The sequence below is a fragment of the Lagopus muta genome, chromosome 5 (genome assembly GCF_023343835.1).
Source record: "Lagopus muta isolate bLagMut1 chromosome 5, bLagMut1 primary, whole genome shotgun sequence".
Classification (NCBI taxonomy): Eukaryota; Metazoa; Chordata; class Aves; order Galliformes; family Phasianidae; genus Lagopus; species Lagopus muta.
In genome coordinates this window covers 1953655-1971642 of record NC_064437.1, presented here as the reverse complement: position 1 = coordinate 1971642, position 17988 = coordinate 1953655, and the positions used below count along the sequence as shown (strand labels likewise).

The 17988-nt window shown below is 46.2% G+C and overlaps 1 protein-coding gene across 4 annotated transcripts in view; it reads left to right on the top strand.

Annotated features, from left to right (window-relative positions):
- ROR1 (receptor tyrosine kinase like orphan receptor 1) overlaps positions 1–17988 on the top strand; it is a 133698-nt gene that overhangs the window by 83145 nt on the left and 32565 nt on the right. For all 4 annotated transcript variants that reach the window (XM_048944881.1, XM_048944883.1, XM_048944880.1 and 1 more), the window contains one exon: positions 7970–8041. In XM_048944881.1, coding sequence (XP_048800838.1) covers positions 7970–8041 — 72 coding nt within the window. The remainder of the gene's footprint in view (positions 1–7969; positions 8042–17988) is intronic.

The following is a 17988-nucleotide window of genomic DNA, read 5'->3' as shown; positions in this document are numbered from 1 at the left end:
CAATAAGTCATGCTGCAATGTATGCCTTGTACCAAGAGGATATGGTATGAAATGGAGCGTGTTTACACTAGGGAGACTTCTGTGTATTTAAGAAGTAATTGTTTCAGGACCGTTCATTAATTCACAAGCTGACATGGGTACATTTTTCCTCACTGCAACAAAAATAATTATGGAGCTCAAAAAATAATAATGAATTTGCACATGGCAGGCTTTTTACTGTAATTTTCTTCACAAGTTATAAGGGTTTAATTGTAGATTGGTAGTAGCCTTATCCATTTCAATCATTTCTGGCCCTCAAGTGCTGAGGTGCAAGGAGTTACGGTGTGCTGCGATTTATGGTGGATGTAAATGATTTCTTGTTTGCCCTCCCTGTTCTTGGCTGGGTTTGCCTTCTTTAAAGCTTTTGCAGATGGATTTAGTGCAGTGGCACTGATGGAAGCCAGGGACAAGCAAGCAGGTGCAGAGCAAAGCCCTGTCCAGGCACTTCATCCTTCGTCTGCAAACACGTCTGTCCCCACCGTGAGCTTTTGGGCACTGCTTGGTCTTGCTGCTTTTTGAGATACATTTTTGAGAAACGGGAACCCGTGTGCTGGTTGTGCCAGTAAGGGGGCAGGACCCAAATTGCTTGTGTGTGGCACTGATGCCTTCAGTAGAATGAGCATCCTGTAAGGGTGGTCTGGGTGGTTGGAGCACGCAGTCATGAGTTCATCTGGGATTTGTGGGAGCCTCCTGCTGCAAGGAGCTGCTGAGATCCTTTGGTTTGTTTGGCCCAAAGAAGAGGAGGCTGAGAGGGAGGCCTCTTGGCGGCCCTACAGCTCCCCATGGTGGCCCTACAGCTCCCCATGGCAGCCATGCAGCTCCTCATGGCCCTACAGCTCCTCATGGAGCTAGAAGCCCAGCCTTCCTGTTAACCAGATTTGCCCCACTCCTTGGCAGCAGGGGCAGAGCCCATGCACCAGCCCAGCACCCAGCCCACCTGTGCCACCCCTGCAGTGGGTGCCTGACCCTCATGTCTGGGTGATGTGCGGAGGTGCCATGGCATCACCTTCCTTCAGGGCTGAGCACAAAGGCTCAACTGTGAGCTGTGAGCTGCTGGCCCTCGGCCAAGCGGCCATTGCTTTATTTCCTTGCCTGTCTTTAAAGCTGTGGGTCGCTCCAGGGTGCAGTGTTTTGCTCTTCTTAAGTGGAACTGTTAACGACCAATTTAAGCAATGTAAAGTGCGCCCAGATTCCACAGTGACTTTTAAATCCGTGTAACATTAATGATAATCTGTAATTAATAGCGGCACTGAAAAGGAGTTGTAGTTCAGTAATTAGAAATGCAGGATTAAAGTATTAGCGTATAAAGGAGGTTTCTTAAAAACCTCTTCTTCCAAGAGACAACTCTGATCCCTTGGAAGAAAACAGTTTTAATCTGATATGACCTCAGCCAAACTCCAAGCTACCAAAAATACCAGGTCAGCCCTGGCTTGTGTCGGTCATCAGCAAGCTGCCACAGCGTCGGAAGGCACTTCACTGGTTTGCAGGCATTGGGTGCTGTGTAGTACTCAGCAATGTGATCTTCTGCTGGCATCGCCTATTGATTTTCCAGAACAAATGCTGAGAATGATGGGGCTTGAGAAGGAGCTTCAGTCTTGCCAGCGGGCTGTAGGGTGGGTGTTACGGGTATCCTGTTAAGTACAGGAAACCCCGGCGGCTGCCCGCCTTTGAGCCCAAAGCTTTCCTGGTGTATCCTCATCAAAGAGAGCGGGTCTGCAAGAAAACATAGGGCAGAGGTGTCAAGTGCATGCAGTGTGCTTGGCTTCTTGCCTGCAGTCCCACACAGGGCTCCGTGTTCCCCTCTGACTGTGCATCAGGAGTGGGCTAATCCTTCCATTTATCACAAACCTGCAGGAGCCTGAGGCACGTAGAGGCTCCCAGGTAGAAAGGCTGCTCATTGCCTACATGCTAAAGAGAGTGCCTGGGGCAGTGTTGGGGTGCTCTGATAGATGGAATAGGCTGTGATATAAATGAGGTTCCTAACAGCTTCCAGTCCTGCACTAAATCAGATCATCCTGTCGCACTTCTCGCTTTTGAAGCTGAAAATTAATGCGTTGGATACGTGAAATCCACAGAGCTTGAATCGGTGTTGAAGGTTTCCCTATCTAATGCCAATTACTAACCTACCCCGGGCTATCAATAATGATGTATTACAGATAAATAACAGATAGCTACGCCTGAGAGCCTGCATCATAGGAGTGAGAACAGCATAAACCATTTGACAGCTGTTAGCATCATGCAGTACCATGACATGTCTGCATGGAACAGCCTGAGGAGCTCTCGTGGGTCCTTTGCCAGCAGAAGGTGTGGTGTCTGACGGAGTGATCAGCTGCAAACTGGACCAATTGCCTTGCATCTGCCTGTCTAAGGGCTTGGCAGAACCAGCTTGGCATTTGCTTTTCCAGCCTTAGAGTAAGCCGGCTAATGACTTAAAGTGAAGCATTTGAAGGAGAAATGCTGTTGTGCAACGTTTCATCTTGCTTAGGTTGCTCTCTTCCAGGGTGTTTAAAGGTGGGCAGTTCCCCCAAGCATGCAAGGCCAAGTCTTTCAGCAGGAATAGGTTTTTGCTGTGAACTGTGCTCACTGCAGAGACGATATAGACAGGTATTTTATACTGATCATCATGTTCAGAAATTGCTTTATTCATTATTAATCAGCAGAAGGGGAACAGCTGTTTACGAGGGTGGATGGTGATAGGACAAGGGGGAATGGTTTTAAACTGAGACAGGGGAGGTTTAGGTTGGATATGAGGAGGAAGTTTTTCAGCCAGAGGGTGGTGAGGCACTGGCACAGGTTGCCCAAGGAGGCTGTGGATGCCCCATCCCTGCAGGCATTCAAGGCCAGGCTGGATGTGGCTCTGGGCAGCCTGGGCTGCTGGTTGGTGACCTGCACACAGCAGGGGGTTGGAACTGATGAGCGTTGTGCTCCTGTGCAACCCAGGCCATGCTGTGATTCTGTGACATATTGTTAAAGGAAGCATAAGGGCAGTCAGTTCACCTTGAGAGACACTTGGCCTATCTGAAGGGCAGAAAAGCTCTCAACAATTTCCCCTTTTCACTGCAGTTCTGCCTCATCCCGCTGACTGGGGGATTTGGGTGATTCCTGCCTCCTTTTGAACAGCAAGAATTGAGTAATGCAGACATGTCCACTGACACGCAGAGACGCTCATGTCGTGGAAATAGAATCCACTCTTACATTAAAGATATGAGCAGCATTTGAGGTCTACGTTATGGAAATTTCAGGATGGTGCCAATTAAACAGACAAGAAAATTAGTGAATAATGGGTCGTATCCATTACAGTCTGCAGCAGGTGTGTCTCGATTTCCTTCAGCACCTCCAGGGTGGGCTGTGGATGGGTTGGTGATGGGCGGATTGCAAAATGCAGTGTCTTGGGAGGTGAAATGAAAACGTGTGGGGAGCTTTGAGAGGAGCAGTGAAACAGTGAGAGCTGCAGGAAAAAGATGGTGGAGATAGGGCTAAGAGAACAGCCAGAGGGCATCTTTGTGGGGAGATGTTGGAACGGATCAGTCAGGTAGGAACCAGACAGAGGGAAAGGTGAAGAGATGTGGAATGTGCAGAAAAGCAAAAAGTTCTGAACACTTGGTATAATTAGGGTTCACTCTCATTCTGTATCATCTTACCTTCAATTCCTGTTATCTCCATACTACTTTCAAGTAATACAGCTGAAGGAGACTATTTTCTGAAGATTTTAATTCAGCTTTTTAAGGAGCACTGATGCTGCTGTAACATTCACCAATGATTTGGCCAAACACTGGTGCCCAAATGAGTGCTGACCTTCCGGTTGGCATGGGACAGCTTCCCATTGGTATGTGTGGGAATGCCTTGCCCGATCTTGTTCTTAGTGTCTTGTGCAATCTGGGTTTTATCACTTCCTTAGGCAAATTCCTTCAGAGGATAACAAATCTCACTCAGCACAGGGTTTCTAAGCAGCTTCAAGAAGAGATTTGCAACTGGAAAACTTCATTTTTATTTAGTTTAATTTTGCATGGTTTATTTTATTACTCAGATCCGCAGCTCCTTGGCTACTTTAAATACCTCCACGGTCTTTTTGCTATTTTGGGTATCCCACAGTGAGATGTGGGTTGCAGATATTGCAGTCACATTCATAGAAGAAAATGCTAATCCAGACTTTCTTTAGGGCATGTAATGAGGGTGTAGAAGGACCCGCAGGTATGACACATAACAGGGGTTGCCCATTGAAGATGGGTTGCTACAAAGCCTGGGATTCTTTCTGTGCAGCCAGGAGGAAAGCAAGCAGTGCAAACATGCAGCCCTCGTACATTGCTCCTGCTGCCTTGCAAGCAAAACATCCACATTTGCAGGCTTATTTCGCTCTCTGCTTTGTTTCTCTGTAGCAGATTTATTTCCCATTAAAATCTTCAATCATTTCTGGGTTTGGTGTCATCTTAGCTATCTGCCTTCTTCCTGTTTTGACTTTTACTCTCTTTCCTTCATGTTACAAATGCACGGTGTAGAGATATTAATTAGCCCGGACACAGGGCCTGGATTGTCTCCTTTCATTGTGGGGCAGCAGATGAGGCTGCCCTGTGCTTGGCTGGGGCTGCAGCCCTGTGGTGCAGACACAGCCCCTGAATGATGGCTGCTCATGGTGAGAAAATGAGGCAGCGGTGTGTGCCTGCGATAAGGACAGGCTCTGCAGTTCTTCTTCCTGGGCAGCTTTCTGTAAACCTTATTGAAGTTTATTTAATCACAAAGGCTTTCAAATGACTGACTTGTGTGAAATTTGCTTGGCACTTGGGCAATATGGTAATAAAGTCAGATGTTAGCCAACTTCTCTGTGGGGAGGAGATTTGAATACACTTTGCTTGGCTTTTCACAGAGGTTTTAATTGACTGTTGTGATTTCTCATTAACTTATGATCATGGATGCATTCAAGGCCAGGCTGGATGTGGCTCTGGGCAGCCTGGGCTGCTGGTTGGCGACCTGCACACAGCAGGGGGTTGGAACTGATGAGTGTTGTGCTCCTTTGCAACCCAGGCCATTCTAGGATTCTGTGATGATTCTGTGACCAGCATTTATTCATTGGGACAGAGTTTTGAACAGATCTTTAACTTTCATGCGTTAAGATTCTTCTTCATCCGAAAATGAAATCTTACCTGGATGATGGGCCTCTGCCACTTGCATTAATGGACCTTTCTCCAACAGGCTTCTGCAAACCACATCTCATTGTTCCTGTGGGTAAAGCAGGGCACAAGAGGGCATTTTTAATGTCAATTCTACATCTCCTTGTTTGATAACCAATTGCAGTATTAACATATGGATTTTCTTTTTTTTTTTTTTTTTGAATGTTGGTAGGTTGGATAGTGGGAAAAATGCATCCCCTGAAGGAGTGGGCTGGCACTGGCACAGGCTGCCAGCAAGGTGGTGCACTCAGCACCCCTGGAGATGCTCTCCATCCACTGCTTGATACTGAGAATGGATGAGGGAGTGACATGTTTTTAGGCTCAGCAGTGCTTTGGTGGGCTCTGAAGTGTGGTGAAGGCTGAAACAACTCATGTAACCCTCCTGTGGTAAAGAGGTGTGCTCATGTGCACAGGGCTCAGCTGCTCCTTGCACACCATCCCTGTTCCTGTGGCTGCTGCTGGGGTGTGCTGTGGTTCAGGTGATCAAACATCACTTCACAAGATGTAATTCGGACACTTTCTATAAGAGCTTTCCAAGCACAGGAGGCATTTCCTAAGCGAGCTGGGAGTTCTTCTGTGCGTTTGAGAGCACAGTCACTTGATGTCACAAATGCAAAGGAAAAAAAGCCTTGCTTGGTCTCTGAATGCATTTTGCTGAAGGAGGCAGAGCTGCTGAGAGAGGTGCAGCAGGAGGCAGCCCTGCTTCTGGGGGGAAGCAGCTCAAGGCTTTGATCCCCTCCTCTGTTTGCTCGGTGACTTTTGTTTTCTGCATTAACTTAGAATTAATGGTATGTCCCCATGCTGTGTGGCTGCTCAGTGTGTTCCTTTCAGTCCTGTGAAGTGTTTACTGAGGGCATAGAAATACTTTGCTCTGAAATCAGAGCTTTAATTCAGGAGCATTAGAAAATTGCCTTAGTGATGCATAAGGCCATCTCACAAACAGCGGCTTTACCTCCCGGGGAAAAGTGAGTGTGTCTCACCTTGGAGTTTGGTGTTGTAGTGTGGCTCCTCCTGGAGATCAGGCGATAGCTGTGTGCTCTGGGAGGTTTACCATCACGCTTCCAAAGGCTGTTCAAGACAAAAATTGATACGAACATTCTTGGTGCTGCTCCATTCTCAGGTAGAAGGGATGGGAGCACAAGGCAGAGATTGAGCGTCCCACCAGCCACGTCCTGTTGGATGTTTGGCCCACTGCTCATTTGTCACATACCCAAAATTTCAACTCCTGGTGCCATTGGCTATGGTGTCATCCTGCTGAGTGATTGCCATCACCACTGAGCTCTGCTCCAAGCTGCTTTCCTTCAGCCTGGCAAGTTGCTGAGCCCCCAGTCCCTAACATTTGGGTTATTTAAGAGGCTGAAGTGTCTGGAGAGTAAGTGTCTTAAAAGCAATACAGCAGGAGGGGAGTTTGTGCCAGTGGTGTTTGGAAAAGCCCCAAGAGGTGTGCATGGTTGTAGGGACATCTGAAGTGACAGCAGTGCTAATACAGACAGCAGGAGCTCGGCTCTGCTGCTGCACCCATAGCAGTGGGAAAGATGGCAACAGCTTGGGAAAGCTTGTGCTGCACAAAGACATTAAATAACACAGAAAATAAAATGGAAAAATAATTTAAAAAAAAAGGATGTAGAGGAACAGACACAGTGGGACAAGGTCTTGGCTTGCATCGTGGGTAGCTTCAGAGCAATGCCATTCATTGCACAGGGGCTCAGGATCTGTCCCCATCAGTTGGTTTGTGCCCTGCGCATCTGCACAGGCCGGGGCCTGCGCTCGTAGGTGAGTTATAATGGCTGCAGGTTCTGTGTTTACATTGGAAATACTTGACAGAGCCTTAAATAAGCAGTGCTACCAGGTGGGCTTTTAAGAAAGACGATATTTATAAAAAGTGCAGTGGCTGTATCTGAACTGAACTGCCGCGTGCGTTTGTATGACATTGTGTTTACAGTTTGCTCGTGATTTCTTAATGAACTCGAAAGTTGCTCACTGATCAAATAAAAGCAGGACATCTTTGGATATCCTTGCACTGAGGTTGCTTTGGACTTGAAGGACGGTGCCAAAATAAAAATGGTGCATTCTGCAGTGTCCTTTATAATGTCCTACAATGTTCTCCTTCTGGGTGCTGCTCAGCAACTCTGTGCATCTGCTGGTGCTGGAGATCCAGCCAGGGGCAGGGTCAGCTTTCCCACGTCTCAGATACATGTGTGTTCAATCCCAGCAGCAGTGAAGAGATGCTTCTGATGTTCAGACCAGTCTCTGAGGCCTGCGTTTACATGAGTTGTATGAGAGTTTCTCATACAAGCAGCCCTGTTAACTTCGGTGCATAAAGGGTGACTTTTCTTGTGCTCATGGGTTCACAGGATTAAAATCTCTATAAATGTTAGTAGATAACATGTTCAGCAGCCTCAGAGCACCGTGTTTTTCTTAGCTGCAGCACTGTGCAGTCATTCTAGCTCTATAAAAACCCAGGGAGGGACTTTAAGGTGGGCCAAGCACATCTCAGAGCTTGGCTGCTTGATTAACACAAGGCCTCCCGGTGACAGCGCAGCCAAACAAGCTCCAGTCCTGGCCCTGTGCCTTTTTCCACTTCGCTGCTTCTGCTGCCCATATGTTTCAGCTGCCAACACAGAGCATCGGGTGCATTTTAATCACTGGTTTTCTTCAAATAATTTTACTACTGCGAGAGCAAATTCACAAATGCCTTTTACAACTCTTCGTGATACAGACCTGATAAAGTAACAGCATTCTTTTTTTCTGTTTTTCTCTTCCAGGAGCAAATTCATCCGTGGTTGTTGATTTCATGCCTACGTCATCATGGAACATCTCAAGTGAGCTAGATAAAGGTAAGTGGACAGAAAACGCACAAGTATGTGAAATCAGACTTTACAATCCTAATAATTCTTCTTGACTCGGCCAAATCAACAAACAAAGGGATGAGGGAGCATTTAAGATAAGCCTTGTTTGCCTTGTGATCATCTGACATTTAATTATGTGCAGTTCTGTGATTCCTGGAGATTGCTGTGTTCGTTTCTTGTTCCAGTAAAATGTTCCACATGGGAAAAGCATTTCAAGATGTGAGCTCTGCTGGTTTATGAACTGCTTGACATTTTGTCTGGTGGATCTTAGGCTCTGAAAGCAAAGTTAACAAGCATCGGGCAGAGTCATTTTGTCTCATTGTGCTTTATTATGAATTTTAAAGGCTTTAAGTCAATAGAAGGGAAAAATACATTTGCAAGTGGTAATTATGTGTGATTTTGAGCTCTCTGAAGAGGGTATAGTGAGAAAAAGAGATACATTCCTTATTCCCCTTCATTTTGTAAAGTATGCACCACCAGCTCTTGAACCCAAACTGCTTAGCTTCCTCCAGCCTGTATTCCAAGCCTGCAGCTTCTCAGTCAGTCTGCTCTTTGAAACCCTTCTAATGCACCGTTCACAGAGGAGGATGCTGCTCACCTCACTAACTGTTCCATTTGTCAAACACTCTCTTTCCATTTGCATATAATTTTGTCAACCATTAACTATTTAGACTGACGTTTCCCATCATGGAGTTCTGCCACGGACTGTTTGTCCAAATCTCATAGTCTGCGTTTTGTTACTGCTTTGTATGAACATGTGTGCATAAAGTTTTATGCTGAAACATAAATGTGTTTTCTGTACTAAATATGAAGGGAGTCTCTAGTTCTGGTGGTTAACTCTTTCACTGAAAGCAGTTACATGTCAGTTCTCCGGGCAGCATTTACCTACAGGGCAGCTTTGTGGTCCCTCGTCACAGAAGTCGGGGTCATACCTTGTCGAGGCAAAAGAAATATTCTTTGCCAACCACTGTTGGTGATGTATGCTTCATTCTCCATGGTGAACCCCACTGGTTTGATTGATGAAGGACCTGCAGTTGGTTCTCTCTGTGTCATAGGGGAAGGTGTGTGCCTCCAGCCGAAGCCCAGACAGAGGGAAAGATGCACAAAGGACACCAAGTAGTGGTAGTGTAACTTTTCAGCAAATCCAATCTGAGCTGAGCTGAAAAATAACCCCCAGTAACTTCCTGTTATTATTCCTCATTAGAGTTTTGTGTCAAATGTTTTCTTATGATCAGGGTGATTTTTTACTAGTACTTTGGCTAGGCCCTCCATGTGAGCACTCTCCATCCTTAGTTTGACTGACTGAGCTGGGGAGCAGAGCAAGGTATTTGCAGGCAGCATGCACTGCGTGAATGACCCTCTGTGTTCTGTGTCTGCTGCAATCCCTACAATCACCAATAACCCCTACAATCACCAAAGTACCAGGCTATACCAGCCGGGGTTTGGATGTCCCAGTGAGCAGAGGTGAAGTTTAGGGCACTGAACCATCCTGTTGCTCAAACCAAAGCCTGTAGCTTCTGCTCCGGCACTGAGCCTGCCTTCAGTGTTCACAGTCAGAACGTTTTCCGTGTTACTTTCATGGCACCTGTTGCTGAGTTATTTTGTCAGAAACAGGTAAAATGAAGTTTCACACTTCTAATCCACCTGGAATGCAGCAATTATCAGCGGCTGGGCTGAATCCTGCATTCCTGGGGGATTACCGGCCCCTTTGCTTGCCCTGATTAGCATTTAGACAGCTTTAAGCTCACACACCTAAACATGGATTTACATATGTGATTAAAATGCATTTGCTGCCCAAAAAGCTTAGTCAGAGGGACAGGTTCCTCTGTGTGCCCACAGGCCAAGCGAGGCACACATGCCTTGTCTTGCCCATAAAAGCAGGGACTTTCATGTGGGTGCTGCCACCTCTCAGGAAGGTCTTTGAAACCCTCACATACAGAAAGCAAAATACACTGCAGCACATGCTGATAGAGGCATGCACTTTGTTTCCATTTCTTTTTGCAAGCAAGCGTCTGGAGGCATCAACATCCACTTGTCTTTGCTGCAGTCAGCCATGAGGTCATGCGGGCGGCCCAGTAAAACTTATTTTAAAGCCTATTAAGTTCACCACATGAAAGCGGTTTCCAGCCAGATTTCCCAATTAAGCAGCTGTCCACATGAAGTGGCTCTAACTCTATCTGCTGTCTTGTGGAAATAAGCATGTCTTCCTTGAACACGCCTTCGGCGTTTGGAGAGGAGGAACAGCTCGTGGGCTCGTTAAACCATATTCTGCATTTTGAAATAATTACTTAATATGGTGCTTTCCCTACCTCGGAGAGTTCTGCAGCGATTATCTTACAACTGAGCCCTATTCAGGTTTCAATTTCTATTAAATAAGCTAAATCGACAGCATTAAACAGTTGCCTGTTTATTCTTTTTAGCAGGAAATGAATTTAAAAGAGACGCAGCCACCCGTGAAGAGCTGTTGAAAGCAACGATTGATGGGAGGGAGGAGGTGGTTTCTCACCAAAACCTTAAAAAAACAAACAAACTATGCATAAAAATAAAAAATAATCACTGTTAAAATAAGAGAAACGTAGCTATGAGCGTTTTCCTCTTTTCCAAGTTGGTAAATCGTGGTGCGCAGAGGGACTGCCACGAGGGAAAAGAGAAATGAAAACGCGATCAAATAAGTATTTAATTATATAAGGAGAAATAAGCGGACTCCAGGAGAAGAGAGGGGGCCTGGTGGGAGGGAAAAGCCCATCCCAGAGGGAGGAGGCAGGATGTGAGCCTCCTGCCACAGGTTTGCTGCCTGAGGTTCCCCTTTGGCTGGGAGACCCCACAGCCACTGCTGTGTTTGGGGCACGGTGCTGTGAGGGACAGGCTCGGCTTTCCTGCTGCTTAAGACTCTCTGTTTTCCTGTTTCTTTGTACCTGTGCGTCACCTCCCCAGTGTCAGCCAGGCTCCAGCTCTCGGTCGAGAAAGTTTTGCATTTACCATGAGGTTTTGGTTCCATGATGGAACCGAATGGTGGTGGAAGGGTTGGCTTTTCCTTGCATCAGATTGGAAAGAAAACCTTTCCCTGTGGGATCTGCAGATCGTGCATATATTCCTTTCCCTTTTCATGGCCTGTCTGCTTTGATAAACAAGTATAAAACACTGGAATGATTCAGGGCTTGGGATCCGTTTTCATTTTGAGACATCTGCCATCATAAGCTTGGGCTCACAGCTCCCTGCTGCTCTCAGCTCTGCGTGGCACAGAGCTCAGTGCAGAGAGCAAACATTCCCCAAGTAGAGGGCAGCAGGAGGCAGGATTTTGCAGAATGTGCCCCAAATCCACTGGTGGTGGTGTGAGGTAAAGCTGGGATTTAACTTCATGCATTCCAAGGCACACCAGTACGAGGATCACCTGTAGCAAGGCATGGCGTGGAGCAGCCTAGAGCAGAAAATGACCAGGGCAGGGTGAAGCAGGGCATGGAGAGCTGCAGTGTTTGCAGTGCTACCCTGCACAGGACTGTGCACATCAGTGACTTTTGGAGAAGGCAGCCTTGCCATCCGTGCCGACAAACCCATGCTGAAGCTGTCGGCTCAACAGTTCCTTCCAGGCAGGGATATGCCCTGGCCTTGAGTCTTCATAGAGAAAATCCTTCTGATGGCCTGGGGAGAATTTAACTCTTAGGCAAACTACATCTTAAGAAACATCAACAAAAGCAACCGTGGACAAAGCCGGGCGGGTCGGGGCCTCCTGACTTCAGCCTCAGTCCTTTAGAGATTTCCAGATTTTCTTTTGAAATCACTGGATGTGAATTTGATACGTGTGGTGAAAGGGGAAGAATTACAGCTTTCGCATTCATGCACAATTTACCTTTTTATTTTCCTTTATTATCTGGGGGATATTGGGTAAATCAGGCTCCCCCGACGGGGCTCAGGGTTCGGATTCTATTTGTGGGGTCCCGTTAGTAGCACGGCAGTAAATTACTGCTGCTTTGTTTGAAAATTTTTTTAGCCACAGTACATTAGCTCCTTTTGTTTGCTTTTCCACTGACGGAGCGCGCGTTTCTATTTGAGAGTTTGTGTTTCTTGAATGTCTCATTTATAAATAACGCGGGGTGTGAAATTTGAAGGTCGTGGGACAAAACGAGAAAAAGAAGCCACCCTGGGTACCACGTGGCATTTGTGGCACAAGTCTTGCACAAAATGCTTTGCTTACGTGGGATTTTGTGTAACCTCGGTGTGTGCAGCGAATGCCTGACTGTTGTACATAAGGTAACTATATATAATAACCTTTTCCTGGCTCATCCAGCTATCTTTGTTTATTTGAAAGATTGATAGATCAGAGGGTCAAGGGACGTGTTTTATTGTAAGTTTCTGTTCCAAATTTCCTGACATTTTTGGTTTTAAAAAAAATAGAGCTTTAAAAGGCACAGAAAAGGCTAATAAGAACCAGATCCTCAAGTGATGCTATGTCAAAATGTCAAAAATAACAGCTTTTCTTTGACTCGACGGCATTAATCTTAGGGCACATACCTTTCTGTGCACCCTTCCTTTAATAGCTGGAGTTTTTGTGTGCAGCTCTTTACTGCTGAGCAGCTTCTAAAGTGACAACAAAATCCCTTGATGGTTTTCAGTAGTTTGGTTTATAGCTGGATGTGGACGTTTGTTTACCTATTCCAAATCACTTTTTTTCTTTGTGATAAAGTTTAGAGGCTTCCTACTTGCGCTGTAAAACTGTTCCTAAGTACAGAAAGGCTTCATTTCCCCTTGCTGGATGACAGCATCAGAGCTATCACCGAGGCGGCCGTCCTCAAACCTGGGAGTAAACTCAGGAAAGCAGAGGCAGATGTGAGCCCTCACGTTCATAAGAGGAATCCAGAGGTGTGAAGGGCAGCGAGGTGTACAGCCCCCATCCTGGAGCAGTGGGATTCAGGTGCTCAGCCCTGATAACTTTGGAAGGCCTGAGGATCTGTGCTCCGTTTCCTTCCATCAGCCCACCCACCCTTATAGCCCGAGGCAGTCCTGAAGCTGCTAATGATCGGAAAGCAGCAATTAATTATGAGAATCTCAGACACTGAAAAGCTGATAAAGCCTTGGGCAGCAGCTTTTGGCCTGTTTCAGGTCAGTGTGTGATCCTCGGGTAGCATTCATGCCTCAAATAATGGCTGGGAAGAGAAAGCCCCGCACACAGCTGCAGTGTGTATCCTGAGTTGAGCCTTGCACATACACAGTGCTGAGGAAAACGAGCAGGGCGAGCAAATACAGGAGTGTGTTTCCTTTTGTCCCAAGAGATTTGACATCGAATATTTCCGCTTGTTTGTCTGGACTTCTTTAACTCTGATATCCTTCATATGGGTTGCCAAATCGTGGGTCGAGTGCGGTATCCCTTTCCTCCCACTGCCATTCCTCTTCTTTTATTCATTTGAAATAAGTGAAATTCCAGCCGGGAGTCTTCCTTTTGCCCCCTTTAATGACAAGGGGCTGTTGATCGGACCCACAGATCGGACCTGCCAGGAGTTCTCTTCCTTTGTGAGTTATGGGCAGATGAAGCAAGCCGTGCTTAATCCTTTTTCCAACTGAGAAATATGTGCTCTGTCAATGGCCGCACTTGGGTAAGAAATTCTGCTGCTTCCTTCTTCAGCTTAACTGGAAGAGCATAAAACCCTGCTCAGCTGAACACGTGAAGCAAACAGAAAAACCCATCCTGCAAGTTCTGGGTGGGCTCGGAGTTGTAGACTTTCTCCCTTGAGAGCAATTCTGTATGGAACATTCCCACTGCCGGAGCGGATGGCAGTGCTGATAAATGGGAATGTGGGCTGCATCCTCATGTAGCGTCGTCTGGGCTAATGTGGCTCATCCCAAGCTCAGAGGAAATGGAAATCATAGAACATTAAGGTTGGAAAAGATCTCTACTACAGCAAGTCCACCTGACAACCCATCTCCACCATGCCTACTGCAGTGCCCAGTGCTCCGCCGCACCTGGGTTTAAGCTGCCCTGGTGCCTGCAGTGACCTGAACGAGGGTTTTGATTTGAGCTTCTTCCTGAACGTTTTGAAAGATTAGAAGGGCTCAAAGGGGAGGATAAGTGAAACAATCGTTCTTCTCATGAAATGAATGGTTCGGGGACTAATCCTGCATCCCCACCGTGCCTTAAACACCTAGTGAAACCAGAAACGCGGAGCACGCACGGTGCAGCAGAAGCCTCCTATGGACAGGGAGGCTTTTACTGCTCTGAGAGGTGTCTTTGGTAATTTAAGATAGAGCAACCATGTGGTCGCAGAGGAGATTAACATTCCTTGGCCGGAGAGGATGAGCTTTTATTTTGAAAGCCACCTGGGTTCTACTTAAAAGTGGTGGAATACTTCAGAATTTATTACGGCTGAGCAGGCTCCTATTTAACAATGTCAAGACATAGCTGTGGAAATACACACACTTCTCTTCTTTGGAGACACGCAACGCACTACAGTTCGTCCTCGCACAGCTGTTGCTGTTCTGTAACATCAAACCAGCGCAGAGTTTGGCCACGAAGGATACCTAATATTTGGATTTTATATGCAGTGTCTCCAATTTATGCGCTTAGAATCATGAAGATGACTTATGATGTGTTGTGTTTGCATTGGCAACGGCTCAAAACCAGAAATATATTTCAGGCTTGGCTTTCCAGATATTATCTCAAGTCATTTAAAAGTTCATTATAGGGCACCCGCTAGTGCTGCTATAGTAAAAGGGCTGTCAGCATTTTTCAAGGGTTTATAACTCAGCCATTAAAAAAAAAAACGTCTGTGGGCTGAAACTTGGCATTCAGGGGGTAGACCCAGCAGTAAATTGTTTTTACAAATTAAAAAAAAAGTCAATTGCCTATTATTAAATTATAGGTGGGCTACATTTTATTTAGAACTTATTCAGGCTATTCTCCTGTACTTCCGTAAATTAAAATGCGTCTGAAACGTTCTCATAGAGTGCAGCTCTAAAATACGGACCAGCTGTTGTTGTTCTTGAAATCCTGAGATTGAACTGCAAATATAACAACAGCGCTTATCCCAGCGTAGCACTTTTCACCTTCAAAGTGCTTTACGAGCATTATCTCATTAATGTACATAGCAGCCTCCCCATGATGTAAGAGGGATTATTATCCTCACTTTATAGCTGGAGAAACCGAGCCAAAAGGTTTAAGGCTGTTTTTAAAAGGACTTAGTTGCACAAATCCCGTGTGAGCTTTGATTGGCTTTGGGTGTCTGCTTCCCTTCGGCTCTTCTAAAATCCCAGCCGGGGTGATTCACCCAGCGCTGCTCGGAGCCAGCATTGCACTCACACTTTCCAATGGCTGCTGCCACTTGAGTGTCGTTAACTTTTCGTAAGGGCCATCGTGTTTCTAACGAATTATTCTTTTGGGCAGAGAGAGTCAGCTTGGGGCGGCAGCCCTGCTCACCCCCTGCTGAAGCCCAGAAGGAGGATCTACCCCTGTTTTTCTTGGCCTCTTTTGTCCCAAATTAGATGGCGTTAGAGCTGATGGCACCAGAGGGAGGCTGGACAGAAACCTGAGGAGTTGTTTTGTTGTTGCTTGTCGTTAGGGAGAGGATGGTGGTGGTAGCTTTGGGGATTTGATGAGCTTTGGTAGGTAAGGGTTAAATTTGAGGGCTGGAAGTAGAATTGGGCTTCCCTTCGGCTGCCCTGTGCTAAGTGAGGGCAGCAGTGGGTGGCACTCATCCGTTCTCTTAGTCCAGTACTCCTCAGGTTCCCAAACCTGGCATGGTTTGGAAGCACTGTTGGACCTTCAGCTCACTGTCAGTAACAGAAATGCTTCACCCATGAGAAACTTCAAGATTCCAGCTGCCTGGAACTTTCCCTGCTCGCATCTCATGTCAGGTATTTTACAGTCTGCTGCCTGAGCTGATGTAAGATTTGGATGCAAACTGCGTGGATTGAAGGACTAAGCTAAGCTGAATTTTGAGAATGCTATTTGTTGTAGAGTTCCTATAACAGTTTGCAGAGAAGGCAAAGAAAGCTTGGGGAAGAGTGGGAAGTCCTGGCACCAGAGGCTGCTTCTGTGGGTGCCCGCAGAGATGCTGCCCCATAGCTCTTGCTGTGATGGCCATACTTCCCCATTGCCTCACTGTTGGCACTGGTACTTTGAAATCCTTCTTCTTTTGGTATCCTATCCATCATTATTATTCCTTTATTTGCTTCTTCTGTACACTCCAGGACCTCTAAATATTCTATTTACTGTTGGTTGTCAGCAAGGCCATCACAGGACTGAGGCCATCCTGTTTTCTGTCTGTATTGCACTGAAGATGTCTGAACTTCTATCTTTGAAACACATTCAGGAGTTATGTCAAAGACTGTGATGCAGAAATGCATTGGATCATTAAATGTGGTTATCCACTTCCGTATGATTACTGTGACTTTGTTAAGCACAGACTGTGGGGAGAGCCCAAGAATACATGTGTTGATTTAGATGATACTTCCCAGTGAGGTTACGAAGGTGCAAGTCAGAAATGCTTTTAGTCATGTAAAAGTGGCTCTGGAGAGGTAAGGAGCAGCCCGGCACCCAGGTGGGATGCTGAGCCCGTTGTCTGCCTTCAGCACTCAGCTGCTTTGACACCAAACACGACTTTAACTAACCAGGTCCATAGGAGCACAGGTAGCAGTATGATTTTGCAGTTTCATATCTGTGTGCTAACAAACTTGATCAGTGGAAGATTGCTGTGTGGGCAGCTCCTTTGTGCATAGTGCTTACCCTAACAGCACCTCGGGAGAACAGGGATGTGCTGCAAATCCAGGGTAAGAACTCACGCACTAAGGAGATTAAATACAAAGGGGAGAGATACCGATACTCACAAGACATAATGAAGGGAGTAGCCAGTGAAGACATGATTAAAATAAGTAATTAGGGAAGTGGATTAGTTGAGTAAGGTACTTAGCCAAGCTGTTTTTATTGGGTGCTGGAGATCTTTCTCCTAATTTCAGGCAGGCTTGCTGCTGCAGGTAACAGTGGATGCAGCCGACCGTGGTTGCTCCAGCAGCACAAGTTCACTCACTGATGGGCCTCATCGACCTCCCAGTCCTGCTGGCAGAGCACAGCAGCAGGGCCCCAGGTTTCCCACTGCCCGGCCGCCCTGCAGAGACAGCCAGCACTGCTAATGGGCTCTGCCCACTAATGACCACATTGGGTTTGAACCTGTGACACCGAGATGAAAGCCCGCGTATTCCATTCCCCTAACCCAATCCATCTCGCTCTCTGCCTTTAAAGGATTTAATTAAATGCTGAGTACAGTTAACTAGAAATGGCCTTCTTCCTGACCGATGCAGGATGAAATAGCACTTGACAGGAGAAGGCAATGCTCATGAATGGATTAGAAGAGATTAATTTTGTGAAATCGTGATTTAACATTCTCTATCTTAACAAAATGAAAGAATTCTTGATCTTATGCTTGCAACTATCATGAGACCTATTTCAGATTAAACTTCAGTGCCCTCCCCAGAGGAAACACTGACTGAGAAGAAAGCCTTCATCTCGTAGATGCGATCCCCATTCCTTCATCTGTGCTCTCAGTGCTTGCAGAACCATTCACAACGTGGTTCCTGTCTGTGGTTTTGCAGCTCCATTAAAAATGGCTCTGAGGTCCTCGTTGCTGAGTGGCTGATTTCATACATCGGTACATTGTGTGCATGCAGACATGAGCAGGGCAGATGTGTGAGGCACAAAACAATAAAATAAGTGGCTGAATTTACAATGGATATTTTTGCATTTACTGGTTAGCAAAAAGAAAAAAAAAATTAAATAGAGGAGAGGCGTTACGTCTTTCTGCTGTGTTGAATGAAGCCAAATATAGGAGGATGCTGAGAAAGTGGAGAAAATCTATGGATGTACAAAGGAAAAGAAGCTTTTGAGAATGACAGTGTGACTACTGTGTGACTACTGTGAGTACTGTGTCCAGGTCTGGAGCCCCCTGTGCAAT